This window comes from Tenebrio molitor, chromosome 4, assembly GCF_963966145.1.
Source record: "Tenebrio molitor chromosome 4, icTenMoli1.1, whole genome shotgun sequence".
In the NCBI taxonomy this organism is placed as follows: Eukaryota; Metazoa; Arthropoda; class Insecta; order Coleoptera; family Tenebrionidae; genus Tenebrio; species Tenebrio molitor.
The window spans coordinates 21,622,587-21,641,070 of record NC_091049.1 but is presented as its reverse complement, the minus strand read 5'-3'; the positions used below and the strand labels follow the sequence as shown (position 1 = coordinate 21,641,070).

General features: G+C 33.4%; 1 protein-coding gene across 1 annotated transcript; it reads left to right on the top strand.

Moving 5' to 3' along the window:
- Positions 1-10,532: 10,532 nt before the first annotated feature.
- Positions 10,533-17,581, top strand: LOC138127937 (uncharacterized). The gene is made up of 3 exons (XM_069044061.1): positions 10,533-10,686; positions 10,743-14,566; positions 14,621-17,581. Exons 1-3 carry the CDS (start codon positions 10,669-10,671, stop codon positions 15,405-15,407), a joined length of 4,629 nt encoding a protein of 1,542 aa, XP_068900162.1. The 5' UTR covers positions 10,533-10,668; the 3' UTR covers positions 15,408-17,581.
- Positions 17,582-18,484: the final 903 nt, after the last annotated feature.

Here is an 18,484-nt window from a genome sequence, read left to right as displayed (position 1 = left end):
CCTTTAACATCCTCGAGATTTCGCGGCCTTGATTTTCAAATAACTATTATATACAACTATCACATAATCTATGGTTTACTAAGAGGATTTTGGCAAGTAATGACAGTTAATACTATTATCAATTATATTACTCAATCATCATGTCAAAATGAAATTTAAGGTGATGACATCACAGCTGTAAAAAACTAGGTGAAATGGAAATCAACCGCAGTTGCCGAAGGTTATGTCGAGAACAACCTAAATAACAAGTTAGACGAGGATAAAAAAATTTGGAAAAAGTTAACAAAAATCAATATACCTACCAGTGTAATAGTAGATTACATACCGAGGTGGGAAGTGTTTCATTCCTGTCGAGAGCTAAGATAGCTTACCAAGGCGTAGCTGAGGTGAGTTAATGCTCGAGACAGGAATGAAACACATTCCCACCGAGGTTTGTATACTATTTTATTCGGAATCATTACTTTTTTAGCAAATAAACAATTCGTTTGGTGCAGTTTCATTTCTACCGTTTTTCGCCAATTTGTGTACGCCACTGGAAAAAACTTGTAACAAGGCGGGAAGTGGCCTACTACTGACCAAGAGAGGGAAGTAAAGATAAAAAGGAATGGTTAACCTTCCGCCCTCGTATAAGGTTAGGAATGCGCATATTACAATACGATTCCAAATAAATAATATTACAAGGTATATTACAGGAAGTACTATCGGGTGTTCATTTAAATTTCCGGTCAAAGTTGGGATTGAAGAGTCGATTGTAATCCACTTGTAACTTTTAATAATTACTATGAATTATAATTATCATGTTAATAGAAAATCCTAGAACTGATTACTTTTGTGTTAAAACATTATTACATAAACATTTTTGTTTTATAATACAAAAATTTCCGATAATATTGCGGAATCTGGAAAAGTGCCCCGAATGCTTGCAGCGTTTCCACGTTGAATGGCAAGGGAAATCCTCTCGAAAAGGAATTTCTTTGATTTTGAATCGCCTGATTCCGTGATAAGTCGGTTTCCAATGACATTAATGAAATCGATGGCTTCTTTGCACCAAGGGCCTAAGGTTTTAAAGGCTAAACCTTTAAATATGTGATTTGACGAAATTATTGAACTATATTTGCTATGTTTGCGTTTGCAAGCCATTTCAGCGGCAGAACCTGAGACTTCAGATGATTTCAATACGTAACTGTCTGCAAGTGTATCTACAACAGTAACGTCCCAAACCAAAGGTTGACCTTTAATCCACGGTATTAAAGTCATCCCATCTGGGCGTTTTCCGTCATCCCCAGACAGTCCGTTTGGTTCTAAAGTTGAATTCACATGAATAGAAATTAAAGACCGGTTGATAATGGAATTAATTTCAGTGTGTCTTGAAAATCTACCACTGCTTTTGAAACAACTTAGACCGTGGGTGCCAATTTCGGCAACTTTCGCATTGCATTTGCAAATATGAGGTGTACAAAGATTACAACCCAATCTTAAACCAATACAAACTTGGAAGGAAGTGTTATCTAAAAGAGTACCAATATTAGGAGAAGGTACTGCATGTAACCAAGATCCTGATTCTCTGCATTGCAAAGCCTTAAAACGAGCCAAGTCTCTAGGTGAATTAAAGATTAAGTCATTGGCAATTATTCCTTTGATATTAATATTATCCCAATTCTTCTGAAATTGTGGGATTGTTGGTATTTCGTTCTCATTTGCTACACCCCAGACTGCTAAAGCTTCATCATAATGGTGAATATTAAGCTCATTATCCTTTGAGTTTAGTAATAAAGAAACAAGCTTTTTAACCCCATTAATTGAAGATAGGAAAGCAGGGAGGCAAATATCGGAAATGCGACGAATTCCCAGACCACCAAATCTAATCGGTAAAGTGGACTGACGCCATTGTAAATCAGTTAAACGTAAATTAAGTATTCTCTCTAAACAAGACTTTAAAGAAGAATCAATTGAATTAACATAATTAGAAAATTTCCAAAATGGAGTTGTTCTTAATAAAAAATTAAATTTTGGTATAAAAAGACAGTTTTTGATTAAAGAATAAGCCACGTGTCTGTTAAGGAGTTCAGCTTTTTTTAAAAGATTTTCAACTGTACCTAATTATAGTTTTTTCGACGGTGTTTTTGAAACCTTGGTCAAAGATTGGAGAACCTAAAAGAGATAAACTTTCTCGGTCACATATTTTAATGCCTGGTGCTAAATTTTGAAATTCCTTTATGACTTTTAAATCTGTGTCTCCAGAACAGCAAAAGATCTCGCATTTGTTAAAGTTTAATTCAAGGCCAATTTTCTGAGATAAATTGATAACTTTCTTAAAGTCTGATAAAACTACTTCTGGGTAATCAGCTAAGGTTCCATCATCTAAATACCATATGTTCATTTTAGAATCCAAAGATAAAATAATTGGTTGAATGGCAAGACTAAAAATCATGGGACCGCAGGGATCTCCTTGCTGGGCTCCAACAGAAGAAGAAATTAAATGATTACCGAAAAATAAAGTTGAAGGATTTCTATAGCATTGATAAAGATAAGGGTACAGAAGTGGGGTATGACATTGGACTTCTTTCAGAATACAATCCCGTTCGACTGAGTTAAACGCGTTTTTGAAATCTAATTTAAGAAGAACTTTGCCACGGTTTGGTCGTTATTAACAAAGGTTCGTGTGGTATGAATTGCTGCTTCGCATCCTAATTTAGTTGCAACTCCAAGTTGGTGTGGAGATAAATACGAATTTACAATATTACGACTTTGAAAACAGGCTAGCTTTGAGGTCAATCTTCGCAAACAGTTTCCGATAGCGATCGGTCTAAATCCTCCATCTTTCTTGTTAAGGGCACATAAAGACGCACCATACAATAAATGGCAGATTTCTGAAGGAAGTTGCCCAGATAATAAAAAATTGCACAGTTTGGTTAAAGCTCTTAGTGCCTTCTGACCTGCTTCACTCGCTGCCAAAGATATGATATCTTTCAAGTATTGTGGTCTCATGCCATCTAAACCTGGTGAAGAACCGGCAGGAAAGGAATTGATACTCGTAGCTTCTCGAACGTTTTGCTCATTGACTATTAAACTAATGTCTCCTGGTTTGGAAGGGTCTGGGAAAAAAAGTTCGCGAGATGGTGAAGGTTGTTTTTTTTTTAAGTTCTTCGGCAACATCTTCGTTGAATGAAGCTAATGAGTCATCCGAGGACAATAATTTAACAGCTCCTCTGATATCAAAATCGGCTACTTTTGCTTCCACTTTCTTAGCGAATGATAAATTTGTACGTTTCTTAGAACCAGTTCGTATTTGAGGTACTTCATAATTAGAAAGATTTTCTTTTATATGCTTATTCAACGACTTATCAGATTTCTCTGCTACATTGAAAGCTCTATACAAAAAAAGCAAAAGATTCTCAAAGGATGATAATGATTTGGTCGAAAGACAATTATTAATAATGGAACTTAATTTATCTGCAGCTAAATGTGTTTAATCCAAAAACTTAATTAATATTGGTATTAATATCACTCCATTACAATCCAAAAACTTACTTAATATAGTGTATTGTTTTTTCTCTGAGAGTTGTAGATAGTATAGTATTCGAGACGCGTGTAATGGCTATTACCCAGTTAGATGATTGCATCACTTGTTCACTTGTTGGCGCTCGTGGTGCAAGTTTCATCTTCCTGGGTAATAGTGGTCATTACACGCTCATTAAATAATATAATATTATTTTACTTGCCTAAATACATACTTAATTCAGATAACTACTTAATCTAAATGTCAAATTACTTTATTTTGAACATTTCAATCTTTTGCGTAGATGTTGGTACAGGATTATTATAAATGATTGTAGTCGAAGCAGCCCATGCTCATGTTATGAAATTTTTGCCGCTTTCATGTGAACTGTCAACTTTTGTCGCTGTCACTGTCATTTTTTAGGTGTGTGAAAGGTGTGTACTCACTTATTCACATAATTTTGATGTTTTTTATATGGAGCGGCAACCATAAATTTTACATTCAGTTTTTACGCCTACTTGGACTACAATCATTTATGATAATCCTGTATAATGAAGTAAACATTTATTGTGGAGCTCTAGAATTATCATTCCTATACACTGTAAATAAATACAAAAATCATGAGAACGTTCAAATAAACTATGCAGTACGCGCCAAAAATTTGGAACAATGGAAATATTGTTTTACCTGTTTTTCGAAAACAGCTTAGACAATAATTAGTCAATTTAAATGTTTTAAAAGAAATAAATTTACCATCATTGTAGTTTTTCCTTTCATTTCCGTTTCTGCGCATTTACGTGATTCTCAGATTTTTAAGTGGCGACCCCCAATATTTTTTTGCAGATTTGGAAAAAATTTCAAATTCTGATTAATGCCCATGTACTATGTATGACCTTGAACTGATCGCTAAGATTTCGATTTGTAAATGTGAAGAAAGGGTGTCAATGAAATTCTAATTTTACAGTGAAAGTTCCAGAAAAACTAATTTTTTAATAACAAAATGATAATCACATTGGTGAATTTAGATATTATCAATATCATGAAATTAATTTTGATATCAACGAACTAAAAAAGCAAATTAAAACAACGTTCAAAATCGACTATTTTGAAACTAAAACATAAAGTTGCAACAAAAATAAATAACCGTACTCATTTCATTCCTGATTATCTCTTTCGGTTGCTCAGTTGTAGCTGGCCAGTTAAAGTAAACCGTGCTTCTGACATAATCACATAATAGTTATTTATGTGACGCGCTTAGTAAATTAATTTTACGGCCGCTCTGGATTTTGTGGGACGAGTGACGAAGAAACGAGTCTCCATAAGCCAGTAAGCCCAGTAAAGATTAATTGCTAAGCGAGTGCATTCAAACTTTTATTTCCACCTTCAGCCTTTAAACATTCTTTTTTAATTGTTATTTATGTTTATAAAAAGATGATATTTGATATGAAAGGCGGTAGGACAATTATACCTACGTCGTCATGGTGTTGAGATAAACAACAAAAATACTGTGAGAAGTTTTGTGAAAATTGTTGCAAAAGGAAAGAATGACTTTAATGTCCGATGAAGACTTTGAAGGCGATTTATGTAATTGCAACAATCGATAGTTAAATTTGTTTGTGCTTATAATAAACTTTTTCAAAAATTATTTAATTAGTTTGGATTAATTATGTTTGATGAGCATTGTATTACAGATCTCTTCTACGAGCCTGTAAAATATTACAGGGCTCTACCCCTAACTACTCATTTACTTAGTTACCACAAATGCCTGTAAACTGTCATTTACTTAGAAGGTGGAATTAAAAAAATGAATGGGGTGAGATTGGGAGACCGTGCAAGTCACACTTTAAATCCATTTTGACAACTTTTAAATTTATCCTCTTAATTTGCGATTACTTCCGGAGGGCTTTTTGTGCGTAGGGTGATAAATTTGACACTACTTAAAAGAAATTACAGGAATTATCTGTGCAATAAAAATAATTATATTAACAAGTGTATCCATTTCAAATCAAAGTAAAATGTATTATAATAATTAATTTTGAATTTCAACTATCAATGTGTTCCCTAAATCCAGAATTTTTAAATTATTAAAAAAAGATTGCGGTACTATTCCCGTCGCTGAAATTACAAGTGGTAAAATCGAAATTTTTTCTAAACACCAAAGATTTCTCATAGCAACGGACAGCTCTAAATATTTATTAATTTTTGTGTTATATGTCTGTGTTATGTTATGTGAATTTGGAATAGCTATATCTAAAAGATATGCTTGCTTTTGTTGTTTATTTAAAATTATAATGTCTGGTCTGTTATGCTTAATATGAATGTCAGTTAAAACTGTTCTATCAAAATACAGGGTGTTTTCGAAGTTGAGGCGTTCCTTGTAACACGAGATAATATACATTATTCTTAAGAATTTTAGCCTGAATCTACTTAGTAAAATGTTTGTATTAACGGAGATAATTGATTGTATATTTTTATTGTTTTCTAAAATTTTGAGTCCGGTCCTGTCTATTTCTCCGCTGTACTAGATTAATAACTGACGTGGCCCAGGATGGTGTCTTTCTGGAAATCGCTCTGCGTACTCTCTGGACGCCGCAGCTGCATTCTGATAACGTGAGAATATTGCGCATACATTAGCAACATATCTGTGAGCTCATTATTTTCGTAATGATAAAGCCATTCCGATTAATTAGATGACAACTCTGACAGTATTTTTGATTAACGTTCATGCTCATTTGATTTTTTTTGTCAATTCTAATTTCTAACAAATCATCGCAAATTTGATCAGGACCGGTTTCAAAAATTTCAAAAAAATTAACTTATTCTATCTTCATTGTCGTACACATTTTACTAAGGTGACTTTGGCTAAAACTCTTTAGAACAACATATACTATCACATGTTAAAAGGAACACCTCAACTTCGAAAACACCCTGTATAATTTGTAATTATCATTTTCCAAACAACTTTCTGGTGTATAACTATAATGTGGTTGTGTATTCTTTAATAAATTGAATTTAACAGCTAAATTCATGTGTATAATTTTAGCGAATATATCATGATGTTTCTTATATTCGCTTTGAGCCAAAACGGTGCAAGGAGAAATGATGTGTTCAATTGTTTCCCCTTCAGTTCCGCAAATCCTACATTTATCATCAATCAATTATCGATTGTATAATTACTGTGACAATTAATCTAAATAAAAAAAAATTATGAAGATTTTGATGTCATGTGTCATGTGTTTATGCCACACTCTAAGTTATAAGAAAATATCAACAATAATCTTATCTACCGAGTACCAACATGAAAGATAAAATAAAGTGTGCATCAACAAATGTGATCAAGGTTGTAAATTATTATTGAAAATTTCACAAAATTAACAAATATAAATCCGAACTAGACGTAACGTTATTCTTAATTTGAAAGAAATTTCGATTTTTAATTACTGTTACGTTATAAAATTGTTCTATTTAACTATTTGTGGTTTTTCTTAACTTCGGGTCGAGACCTACTTGTCCCTGTAAGAATGCAACCCCAAAAAAAGGGGGGGGGGGGTTATTGACAACCTGCCCGAAGGCCGGGAAAATGCTAAATATGACATTTTATTTATTAAACGAAATATGTTTTTACGTATCATATCTTCTTCAAGGGTAATTCTCGCACTGATAAAATCAGATAACTACATAGGTAGTAAATATGTAGAAACTTGAGATGTTACCAATTGTCTAACATTATCTGATACAAGTAAAAATAACTTTATCTATATTATTTCGAGATCGTTTTATGCTAGAATAGTGAAATTGTTGTTAATTTGACATTTTTTTACAAGAGTCATTATATAATTGATAGATCAAAAGAATAAGAGATCTGTTTGTTTGAAGATTAAACAGAAAAAATATATATCATGCATAAATTAAGAACAATAATACACCATTAACTGTACATCGAAAATTTGTGAAGCATCACTCTTTGTGGTTTCGTTTTTATCTAAAGAAAATTTCTTGTTGCGGTGTATTTTATGAAACTGGTTAATATCTTAGGCGGATTTACATCACAACGTGAAACACAGCTTAGGTTTTGACAATTGCCATTTCATGTAAACCATTGCAACGGTGGTTAAAGTTACAACGAATTTTAATTGTATGCCCAGGATTAGAACCTGACGAAAAATTCAAATTAACAACAAAATTAGATATTGACGCTACAGTTTTTTCGGATCTATTTAAAAATTACATTATCAAAATTTTTGAAAACCAAATCAATTTTAAAAGTCTTTAAAATGAGGTAACTTTAGATCCCAAAATTAAGCATATTAATCACAAAAGACATAGGTACGGATTCAAATCCATTGACTCGATTACAGATTAATTGGATCTCTCGATATAACTTGCTACCATACTACCTAGTTTGGAGTGATAATTGTTATGTTATTTATGTCATATAATTTTTATCTAGTAGGCACTTTTTGCAGTAAAAGTCGTTGTCAAAGTTGACGTTTAGTGAACTGAGGGAACTGTGCCATAAAATTTTTATTGCACGCTTTAATGACACAGAACTGTCAGAATACAACAATACAATTTGTTGGAAACATTGTTTACAAGTAGGTTGCTAAATGACGTGGTTCTCAAACGACTTCGGTTATTCATAAATTTATACAAATTTATGTTAAAACCAGTGCGATGATCCCACGATCGTAGATAAAATGTTGTAAGACATTTGTACGTCTAAAAAGTTCCTTTGTTGCACTCACATCCTTTAAAATACTCGCTCGTACCTCGTTCGTGCAATAAAGGATTAGTTATTTTCATATGAGTAGCGCTGTCAGATCACTTTTCAGGTATAAGGCGAAATTTGAAGCACGAGGCGTTAGCCAAGTGCTGCAAAACAGGCCGAATACCTGAAAACTGACAGCGCACAAATATTGAATAGCATTTTTCGTGTTCGTTTAGGCAAAGTCTTAAAAAACATTAATTTATTGTAAATTTTGAGGTTATCTTTGACAGATGTCAAGTTAGGTATATAACCGGGAAAGTTTATATGTTTAGTTATATACCACTTTCCCCGTTATACAGGGTGTCCCAGAACTCGCGGATCAAATTTACAGTGCGTTTTCCTTGGTGATAACTGAAAGCAATAGCGTTTAAAAAAAAGGACAGGGTATAATCGATTTTTTGTAATGAATAATTCAAGTTGACCAATCAGAAGGACGCTGTTAATTTGAATTTCACGTAAATTTAACCAAAGGTTTGAATTACCTAGCAACATAATTCTAGTAAGAATGGTATGGAATTTCAAGTAAATGTTTGGGCAACTGTGAAGATTTTGACAACGTCAAGTTATAATTTGATTCGAAATTGTCAAACTTCGTATTGAAATCATATATACAGCTGCAGAGTATGCCGAAATGCTCATAATTTATGGAAAGTGCCCGCGCAATGCACGTGAGGAAGCAAGGGAATATGCAATACGTTTTCCACGACGTTTGCCATATCCAAATTATAACGTATTTCTATGGTTGGTGTACCGTGCTCGAGACACTGGGTCCTTGGTGCCTACCTGACAAGAAATTGGTGGTCCCCCGCGAGAAGTTAGAACGCCAGAGACTGAAGATGCTGTTCTTCAGTCCTTTGATGACGACGGTAGAAGAAGTATATTTGAAAAACTATATTTACCGCGAACCTATCAATATTTTAGAAGAACTAAATAACCAAATTCACGAAACACTAGCTACTGTTATTCCTAATGTGCTTAGACTGGCAAGGGAAAATTTAATAAAACGAGCTCGCCTATTCCTTCAGTTGAAAGGTGGTCAATTTGAACACATGTTATAAATTATTCTTTTTATTTTGCATGTTTCTTATTTCATTTGTTGCATTCTACATCGTTTAGTTATAAAATTTGATCTTAAATTTTTACTAATAATGATGCTAAAATAAATAGGTTAGTTCAATCCAGTTTCGTCTTCTTTCTTTCAGAACTGCCACTATGCTTGATTTGTTGCTCAAAACCTACGTGTAACTCCAGCTTTTTTAGCAATGTCAAGAATGTTCCTAAAAGTCTTTTCTTTCATTTCGACGATGACGAGTCCCGCTCGTGTAGCTGCGCTAATACGTTGCAGATGCAGAGTGTATGCACAGGAGTCAGGATAAATTTCTTGTGATTCCGATTCACTTCACAGGCCCTGCATATTTCACTTTTTACTAAGATTTTTAAGGTAGTAATATGTATTACTCACTTGACGCTACGTCGCCATTTTACCTTCCATCAACAAAGGTTCAATTCATCATATCCCTCCCGTCAATTTCCCATACCCCTCAGGGTTGCAATTGCTCTGGAAATTTTCGCTCATAACAAACCATATTTCATTCATTGTCGGAAGAAGAAACTTCTTGCGTTCCCTGATTTAGATTCTGGACAATTATTCACCTGCCTTTGGCGCAATCATCCCATTTTTGGTTATTTCAAAAGTAGCTGTCACTTTTGACGTCTGTTTCGACAAGTTGACCAGATAAATATTGAAAATAATTTTATTATTCATCGAATTATACGTTGCTTGGCAATTGAGGGAAGGTACTCAATTTTCTCATAAAGGGAAAATTAGATCGAGCTCTATTGGTCAATTTGATTAATTCATAACTAAAAAGCTGTTGCACCCTGAATATTTTTCTAAACGTTTTTTACCTTCATTACCATCAAGGAATATACAGTTTCAATTTGATCCGCGAGTTCTGGGACACCCTGTATATCCCAGGAAACGAACACGAAAAACTTTTTACAATTATATCTTAAATAAGTATTTTTATTTCTTGCTACTGTCAGTATTTTTATTTATTGTAGAACTTGCTTCTGAACCTTAAACTTCCCCTTAAAATTCTTATCATTATTGTCAAAAATTTGAAGTCTCGATGACAATTGTTTTTCTAATGCTTATCGAAAAACTAAAAAACATTTTGATGAACAGATTCAATGTAATTTACACGCAATAAATATCATCATACATTCGGTGAATTATCTTCTTTAAATAAGATAAGAATTTTATAAAAGCAATATAAAATATTATCAGAGTCATTTGTCGTTAAGATGCGTAACCCATAAAGTGAAACCGTGTGAGTTTCAGTTACTTATTTATTCGTAGTTTATTTAGAAAATTGGTGTATCAACATGTATTGCTGAAATGGCTGGCAGGAAAGAGGTATGAATAATTTTATTTTAGTAAATATTCGTCATTGAAGTCAATTCTTTCTCTAGTTTGCAAAGGGTGTCATTAATTTGGGATACGAATACGAAAAACTCGTCCCGGCTTATTTATCTCTTAAACTGCTAGAAGATAGTTCAATTAAAAATTTTACGCTAAATGTCAATCCGAGTGGCTATCGAAAATTTGACGATTTGACCGTTAACATAACCACTCACGAGGGCCCTAACGAGAGATTTTTACTACAACTTAAACACCGACAACTAGGACGAGATCAAATTGAAGCAAGATCTGAATTAAACAGAGAAAAGAAAAATTTTAACATCTCCGACTACTGCGCTGAATTCGAAAGACTCTCACCAGAAGTCCAAGACAATTACAAATTCATCTTGTATACCAACGCGAAATTTCGAAACTTCCACGAAGTAAGAAATTATAAAGCTGAATTGTGTAGAACTTCATTCAAAGCAAAAGTTTTCAACACGGACAACATTTACCAGTTTCAAGAAAGCAAGGCCGACCTCCAGAAAACGTTTTATAGAAAATTTTACTTATACTCTGGACAGAAAAACGTTCAGCAGTTAATCGAAGCCATAGTTCAAATTTTTAGAGGAAATTTTCATTCGGATTCAAATACTGCAACATGTTATATTGATTTCTTTGGAAATCTGCGCATGGGGAACTACTTAAATACGGAAATAACCAGAGATGAAATTATTCTGAAACTAACAAGTTTACTTTTATCAAATCATGTAATCAGAACACGTGTGCGAGAAGAACGAAATAACAAAATCCAACAACTTGAAGAGGCAATTCAGCAGTTTGAGGTAACATTGCTTCAAGACATTGATCAAGAGTTTGTTAAAGATAATTGGTGTTATTCGCATAGACAGGAGCATTTGGTAGAAGATTGGGCAAGGAATAATAAAATGTTGCCAAAGCAGAGTCAAGATATCTTAGATGAAAAGCAGAAACAGCTCTTGCAATACTTAATGCAAAATCTCGTGTTTGTGAACGTTGTGACAAATTATGAAGATGTTGTGTACAAAGTAGTCAATTTATGTAGATCTACAGAAAATTTTAAATTAAAATTCGTTTTAACCGGTAACGTGATCGAAGATGAAGTTTTAAAGAAGTGGAAAATTTTTAGAAATTTATCAGAATTAAGATCAAATCAATATCTTTACCACAACATGACGACCTCTTTCAAAATATCTCTTCAAGGAAGAAAAGCCGAATCTGTCGAAACATTTAAGACAGAATTTGATTTACATTTTGATGAGTTTATAACTCCAGATATTTTATTTAAAATGTTGCAAGATGATCTGGTGGTTGGGACAGCAATTGAGAAGTTGTCGGGATATTATATACCACGAATTTTATTAAAATCAGAATTTAACTACAAGCATTTGGAAGAAATGTGTGAGCAAAATACTGTAATTGTACAATGTAATGGAGAATCGAAAACTTTTAGAAATCTGTTGAATAAGGAGTGTAGAGGCTTAAATATTTTAGATTTAAATAATTATCAGCAGGATCCGTCACAATATCAGAAATCGTATCTGGTGTTAACCGATCAAAAGTTTTGCGAAGACAATCTATCCACCATACAGTTGAAGTTAATCCAGAACAACAAACTTGAATGGATAAAGAAGAAAATTAAAGCGGAAGATTTGAATGTTCTGGACAAACAAATAAAAGCCATATGTGGTTCTCCTGGCATCGGTAAAACCACAATGATGAAGAGATTGGCAAATAAATGTCCCTTGAACTATTGGGTGGTTATTGTTCCTCTGCAGCAACACAACTGGTTTTTAAAAACCAAGCCGACCACTGAAGAAATTTTGAAATATTTTCTCAACAGCAACAAGAAAATTGATCAACAAGTTCTCCAATATTTCCAAAAGTTTAAGCAAATCTTGTTTTTATTTGACGGGTTAGATGAACTAGACAGCGACAGCATTACAAACGTTCTCGGCATCCTCAAGCAAATCAATAAAGAAGGTTATAAGGTTTGGATCTTTTGTACAACATACTTGAAAAAGGCTTTAAGAAACGAGTTAGAAATATATTCCATATACGAGGTTGAAGATTTAAAAAAAGAAGATTTGAAAGAATACGTGTCTCAACATCTTAAAGAAAAAGGCATGGAAACAACTAACATTGAATTGATAACTTACAAACTTTTTCATGACAATATAGAAGAAATAGATACCAACATTGTAAAAGTCCCTCTCTTCTTGTTTATTGTGTCGGAAATTGTCAGCGGATACAAGAATTTTGACAATTTGGAAGAAATTCTAACACTGACCAGAATGTACTCCCATTTTATTGAAAGAAGACTTGAACATAATCTAAACAAGACTGAATTTAAATATCCGGAAAAGTCAAATATAATTATTGACGTCTTTAAACATTATTACTACAGAGAATATAAGATTGCTGCTTTAAAATCATGCCTGGACCCAAGTCTTCTAGAATTGTTGAAAATCGAAAATGATAAATATTTTTTGAAGTTGATTGAAGAGTATGGTGATATTTTGGGACTCATGATTAAAATAAACAAAGACGAAACATTTGCATTTTCTCACCATACTTATGCAGAATTTTTTGCCGCACTGTGGTTAACTGAAAATTACGAAGTATTTCCTCTTGAAAAGAGGAAATTTATTTTTGAAGAAAAATACGACCGCATTAGAAATTTCTTCAACATTAAACTGGCAGAAGGTTGTCCACTTCATCAAGCGATTCTAAGACTCGATGTTTCTGAAGTTGAAAGACTTGCACCTGATCATTTCGAGCAACTAGATAGTGGAGGAAGAACACCACTGCATATAGCTTCGTTGCTCGGACGAAAATATCCTGTTTTGAAAGACATCGAAGTTAGTAACAATCAAAATCAATGCGAGAACTCCATGAAGCATCAAAAGATTTTAGAATGTTTATTGAATGTAAAAAACATTGACCCTTTGCGAAAGGACCGACTTTTTCAATGGAATTGTTTTGAATATGCAGATGCCTCGTTATCTTTATTGGCTTTAGAAAACTTGTCAAAAAAACAACAGTTCAAACTCAAGTATCTTACCAACTATCACGATTTGAATATTCTATGCAACTACTGTGTATCATTTGGATATGGCAATATATTATCAACGCTAATTAAACTACAAGGTTCATCAAATCTCGGTAAAGTGAACAACAAACCACTTCTTAATGTAGCTGTGGAAAATGGTCACAAAGATATTGTCCAATTGTTAGTTGACAATGACACTGATTTGACAAAAACTTGTCCAGAGGGAAGAACTCCTTTACATGAAGCTGTCCTTTGGGGACATTTCGATTTAGTAAGAATTTTTTTAGACGCTAATCTGCACGCCAACAAAAAAGACTACAAAGGAAATACAGCTTTGCAACTTGCAGCAAAAATGGGACATTTTGATGTTGTCAAACTGTTAGTCGAAAGAGGAGCTATGGTAAATACCACCGATGACATAGGACAAACACCTCTGCATAAAACAGCTTACATGGCAAATAGAAATATTGTGGAGTATCTAATCGCGAACGGAGCAGACCCTAATACTCAAGATATTGAGCGAGAAACTGTCCTCCAACAGGCCGTCCAGATGGGACAATTCGAAGTCGTCCAGTGTTTGATTCAAAACGGCGCTGACATCAATGCTTTCGACAGAAGCAAAAGAACAGCATTACATTATGCAGCGTTTGAGGGTTACCAAAACATTGTGGAATATTTGGTTGCAAACGGAATCGAAGTAGCTGCCGCTGATGACGATGGTAAAACAGCATTGCAATTGGCAATTGAAAGAAGACATGAGAATGTCGTGAGATATCTCAAGGATCTTAAAATTATTATCCAAAGGTAGGTGGGTCCCTGTTTAATTTCTTCGTCGTTATATTCTTTGTGTGTCTTCAGGGCGTCGCCCCAAGCCAGTGAGCACGTCAGTTTACACGAATTAGCAAAAATTGGTGATGTGGAAAAAGTCCAGCAATTGCTAGAGGTTGTCAATATTGAAGCCACTGACCACAACAAGGAGACCGCTTTGCATCTAGCCTCGTATTATGGACATGCACCTCTTGTAGAATTTTTACTCGAAAAAGGCGCCAACACAGATGCTATAAACAACGATGGTCGAATTCCGCTACATTTGGCAGCGCAACTTGGACACCTGAAAGTGGTAAAACAGTTACTAGATAAAGGTTATAAATCTAAAGCTGTGGATAAATGGGGTTTAACACCGTTACATCGAGCGACGTACAAAGGTCATAAAGAAGTTGTTGAACTTTTGGTCGAAGCTGGATTTAATCCAAATCAAGCCAGTCATCGTCTACTAACATGTATCCATAGCGCTGCTCGTGGAGGACATAACGATCTGATTGAATTTTTGGTTGGAAAAGGAGCGAACGTGGAAGTTATTAGTGAAGAAGGGGAGACATGTTTGCATGAATCGGCTTTAAGAGGACTCACGGACACGGTTCGCTATTTGGCACAATCGTTTAATAATATTATTGATTTTGTTAACGTTGAGGGAAGAACAGCTCTTCACTTAGCTGCTGGGAAGGGGTATTTTACTGTAGTCCAACAACTCGTAGAAGCCAAAGCTAACGTTCACATCACAGATAAATACAAAAAAACGGCTTTGGATGTTGCAATTGAAAATAATCGAAGAGAAATTGTTAAATATTTGCAGGACCAACAATAATTAATATTCCACAAAGTATTTCATTTAAAATTTGGGTAATTAGACATGAAACGCTCGTGCAAATTTAATTTTGTGGTTCGGTATTGTGAAGAACAATTTTTTGTTGTTTATTAATTACGATAATTAATGGCGGGATAGTGCCTTAAATTTACCTAATGATGATTAGTTACGGTAGCTAAAATTAGAGTAAGTAAAAATCACTGGAACAGAGTTAGTTACAAAGTTGGGAAAAATAAAGATTATTTTATTTTGTAATTTTAAGAAAATTTCACATTTCTTAAAAATGAATTGAAAATAATAGTAGCGAAATAAATGTGATTAGTTTTACAAATCTAATGTAAACTTTTAGGAATGTGTGGACTTCTTATCTAAGCAAAGGCTAATTTTGAAAAATGAATGTAATACATATATGTAAATTTTTGGAAATTGTTTCCTTGTGATTATTGTAATCAGGAACATTAGTTGCTAGTAGAGTTTTTAATAGACTGGGGTCCAGTTTACAGAAGCGAAATTAAGTTAATCGTAATTAAATGCAGATTAGATTGAACCAATCGCAGTTTCGGATTCATGGATTAATCGCGCATTAAAATTTTATTCGAATTAAATATTTAATTCTCTTTCTATAAATTGGCTCTGGAGCCATATAACATAAATTAAGATTATATAAGATTATTTATTTATTGCATTTGATTTACTCGTTGCACTGAAAAAGATAATTTTCGCGAGTTTTGAAAACATTCACAAATTTTTTACTACAATAATTAATTGTTGTTAATTCAAGCGACGAGCTAATTAAAACATGCTTAACCCGAATTTGATTTATTACCTTTTAGTGCTTATTCACAATGGACATAAGCTTGACATAAGGCATAAGAAATTCATGATACATGCAGTGGATATACTATTAATTTTTACGTAACTTATGAGAAGTGACCTCAGTGAACATTATTGTTGTGTACAAAAAGTCATAAAGAATCATATTCGAGTTATATGCCCAAATTTACAAATTATTCTTAGGTATCTCTTATGTATTTCTTATCTCTTATGCCCATCGTGAATAAGCACTTATAGGCTACATTTACGGCCATTGAGGAAAACTGACGTTATATTCTCCTTCGCTAGGTATATCTCATATGCAAAACTTTCTTCCAATTTAACTAAAATTATTTCTTCTCTATTAACTTGTTCCTCTCGTTTGAAGGATGTGTGAAGAATTAAATTTAGCTGTAAAATCCTGCTTGCTACACAATCACGATGTTTTTTAATAAATACTTTGTAATGAATTTACACTAAAAATAATGTAAGAAGTCCCATGTTAAATTTCACAGTGGTACTAATATTCGTGTACTATTGGGGACAAAATACTTTGGTCGTCATTCTTCTGTCACTTCAAAACAAATTAATGTAAACCAAGCATTAACGTCAAGTCAATAGTGATGACAATTTCAAATTATTGACTTTTCTCTTGTCAAAAATATGGCACCTTCCACGATTCAAAAATTTAGAATCATCTCCCTTGTTTCTGGGGGATTGTCCATGGGCCAAATTGCCTTGTGGAAACCTTTTCAATTTTTCCTCCTAGGAATATCTCCTTCAGTTGTCCATTTTTCGGTATTTAACATTTTGCAATGATGAGTTTGACAGTGACAGAGGTTGACAGTAGTAAAAAATAAGGTTAACCGTCCTAATGCTTGCTTTACAACTTTATGTCAGTCAACTGACTTTGACGACCAAAGTAATTTGTCCCCAATAGTAAGTACACTCAAAACAAAATGTTTAATGTTATAATAAATTGTGTGGCGACTTTTTTCCACATTAAATAATATGTATGTTGAACACAATCATATATTTTAAAAAGTTTATTACCTTTTCGACACCTGCAAAAATGAAAATTTAGAGTTTGAATTGGTTTGAATTATTCAAATGAATGACAACGTCTTAAACATAGATGTATTGTTTTAAATGTACTTTCAAAATTTTTGTTCATTACCATAGAAACATTCATTAGTTCGCATTTTTGCCGCGGGCTTCTTACATTATTTTTATTATAATTTAATTTATTTTAGAGCCGGTGATGTATTGGGTATTTTTTCTGTTAATAATTTGTTAATTGTTTTTGTTAATAAGTTGTTTATTAAAAAATGTAAAATCTCCAATAAAAAGGTTGTTATTAATTTTATTATTCTTATTTAACAAAGTGAATGTTCAATACAGTTTTGTACTATTTAGTAAAAAACTAAATGGTGGTAGCATTTACGAGTATACAGGCTCTTTCAGAACTCGCGCCCTAAAGAAAAATGGAACCTGCCTACGACGATAAGTTTTCAAAAAATACAAGAAAATAATTCCCTGCTGCTTACAGAACTGAGTTACTTGTAATTCTACCAATCTCAGAAGGGCATCTCGAAGTGTGATGTTTTTTCTACCAATTAAAACCAGTTACTAGGTCTCCAAAATAATACCATCAGCTGCACAAAATGTTTTGGTTACTGTAATTTTGACATTATTACATTTGATTTTTCATTGTCAACAAATTTAGATAAACGATGGAGTCATGTAAAATGTTACAGCTGTCATTCCACCACAACTTGGGTTGCCTTCTGGTTAAGCAAAGCCTACGGCGATTCTAGGGGACCCTCGGGACGTAGCGACGGACCTGAGCTGAGCCACCAGTGTCTGATCTGACAATAGGCGTATTTATAAAAATTAAGTATTTACTTTAAAGTAAAAGGTAGCACCAAAAAATAAAAGGTAGAAGTAAAATGTTTTACTTCAATTCGTATTCATAATCTTTACCTTTTCCAAGATACCGTGAGATCAAAAAAAAAAAAAATTAGAGTTGGTTGTGACCAAAAACTTCAGTTGGCAATTCGTTAAGATTTCAATTATTATATGTCAAGTGAATGTCAGTCTTAAAAGTTAGGTTAGTGATTTTGAGAAAGTTGAAATCTTGATTTTCATAAAGGAGTGAATTATGTGTGACCTGTCGGTTGTAAAAGAATTTCCGCCTTTATTCAACGGTGAGAACGCCGGCGCCGCTTCAGAGAGGTTATGTTGGGGGGGCTCTTATTGTCAAG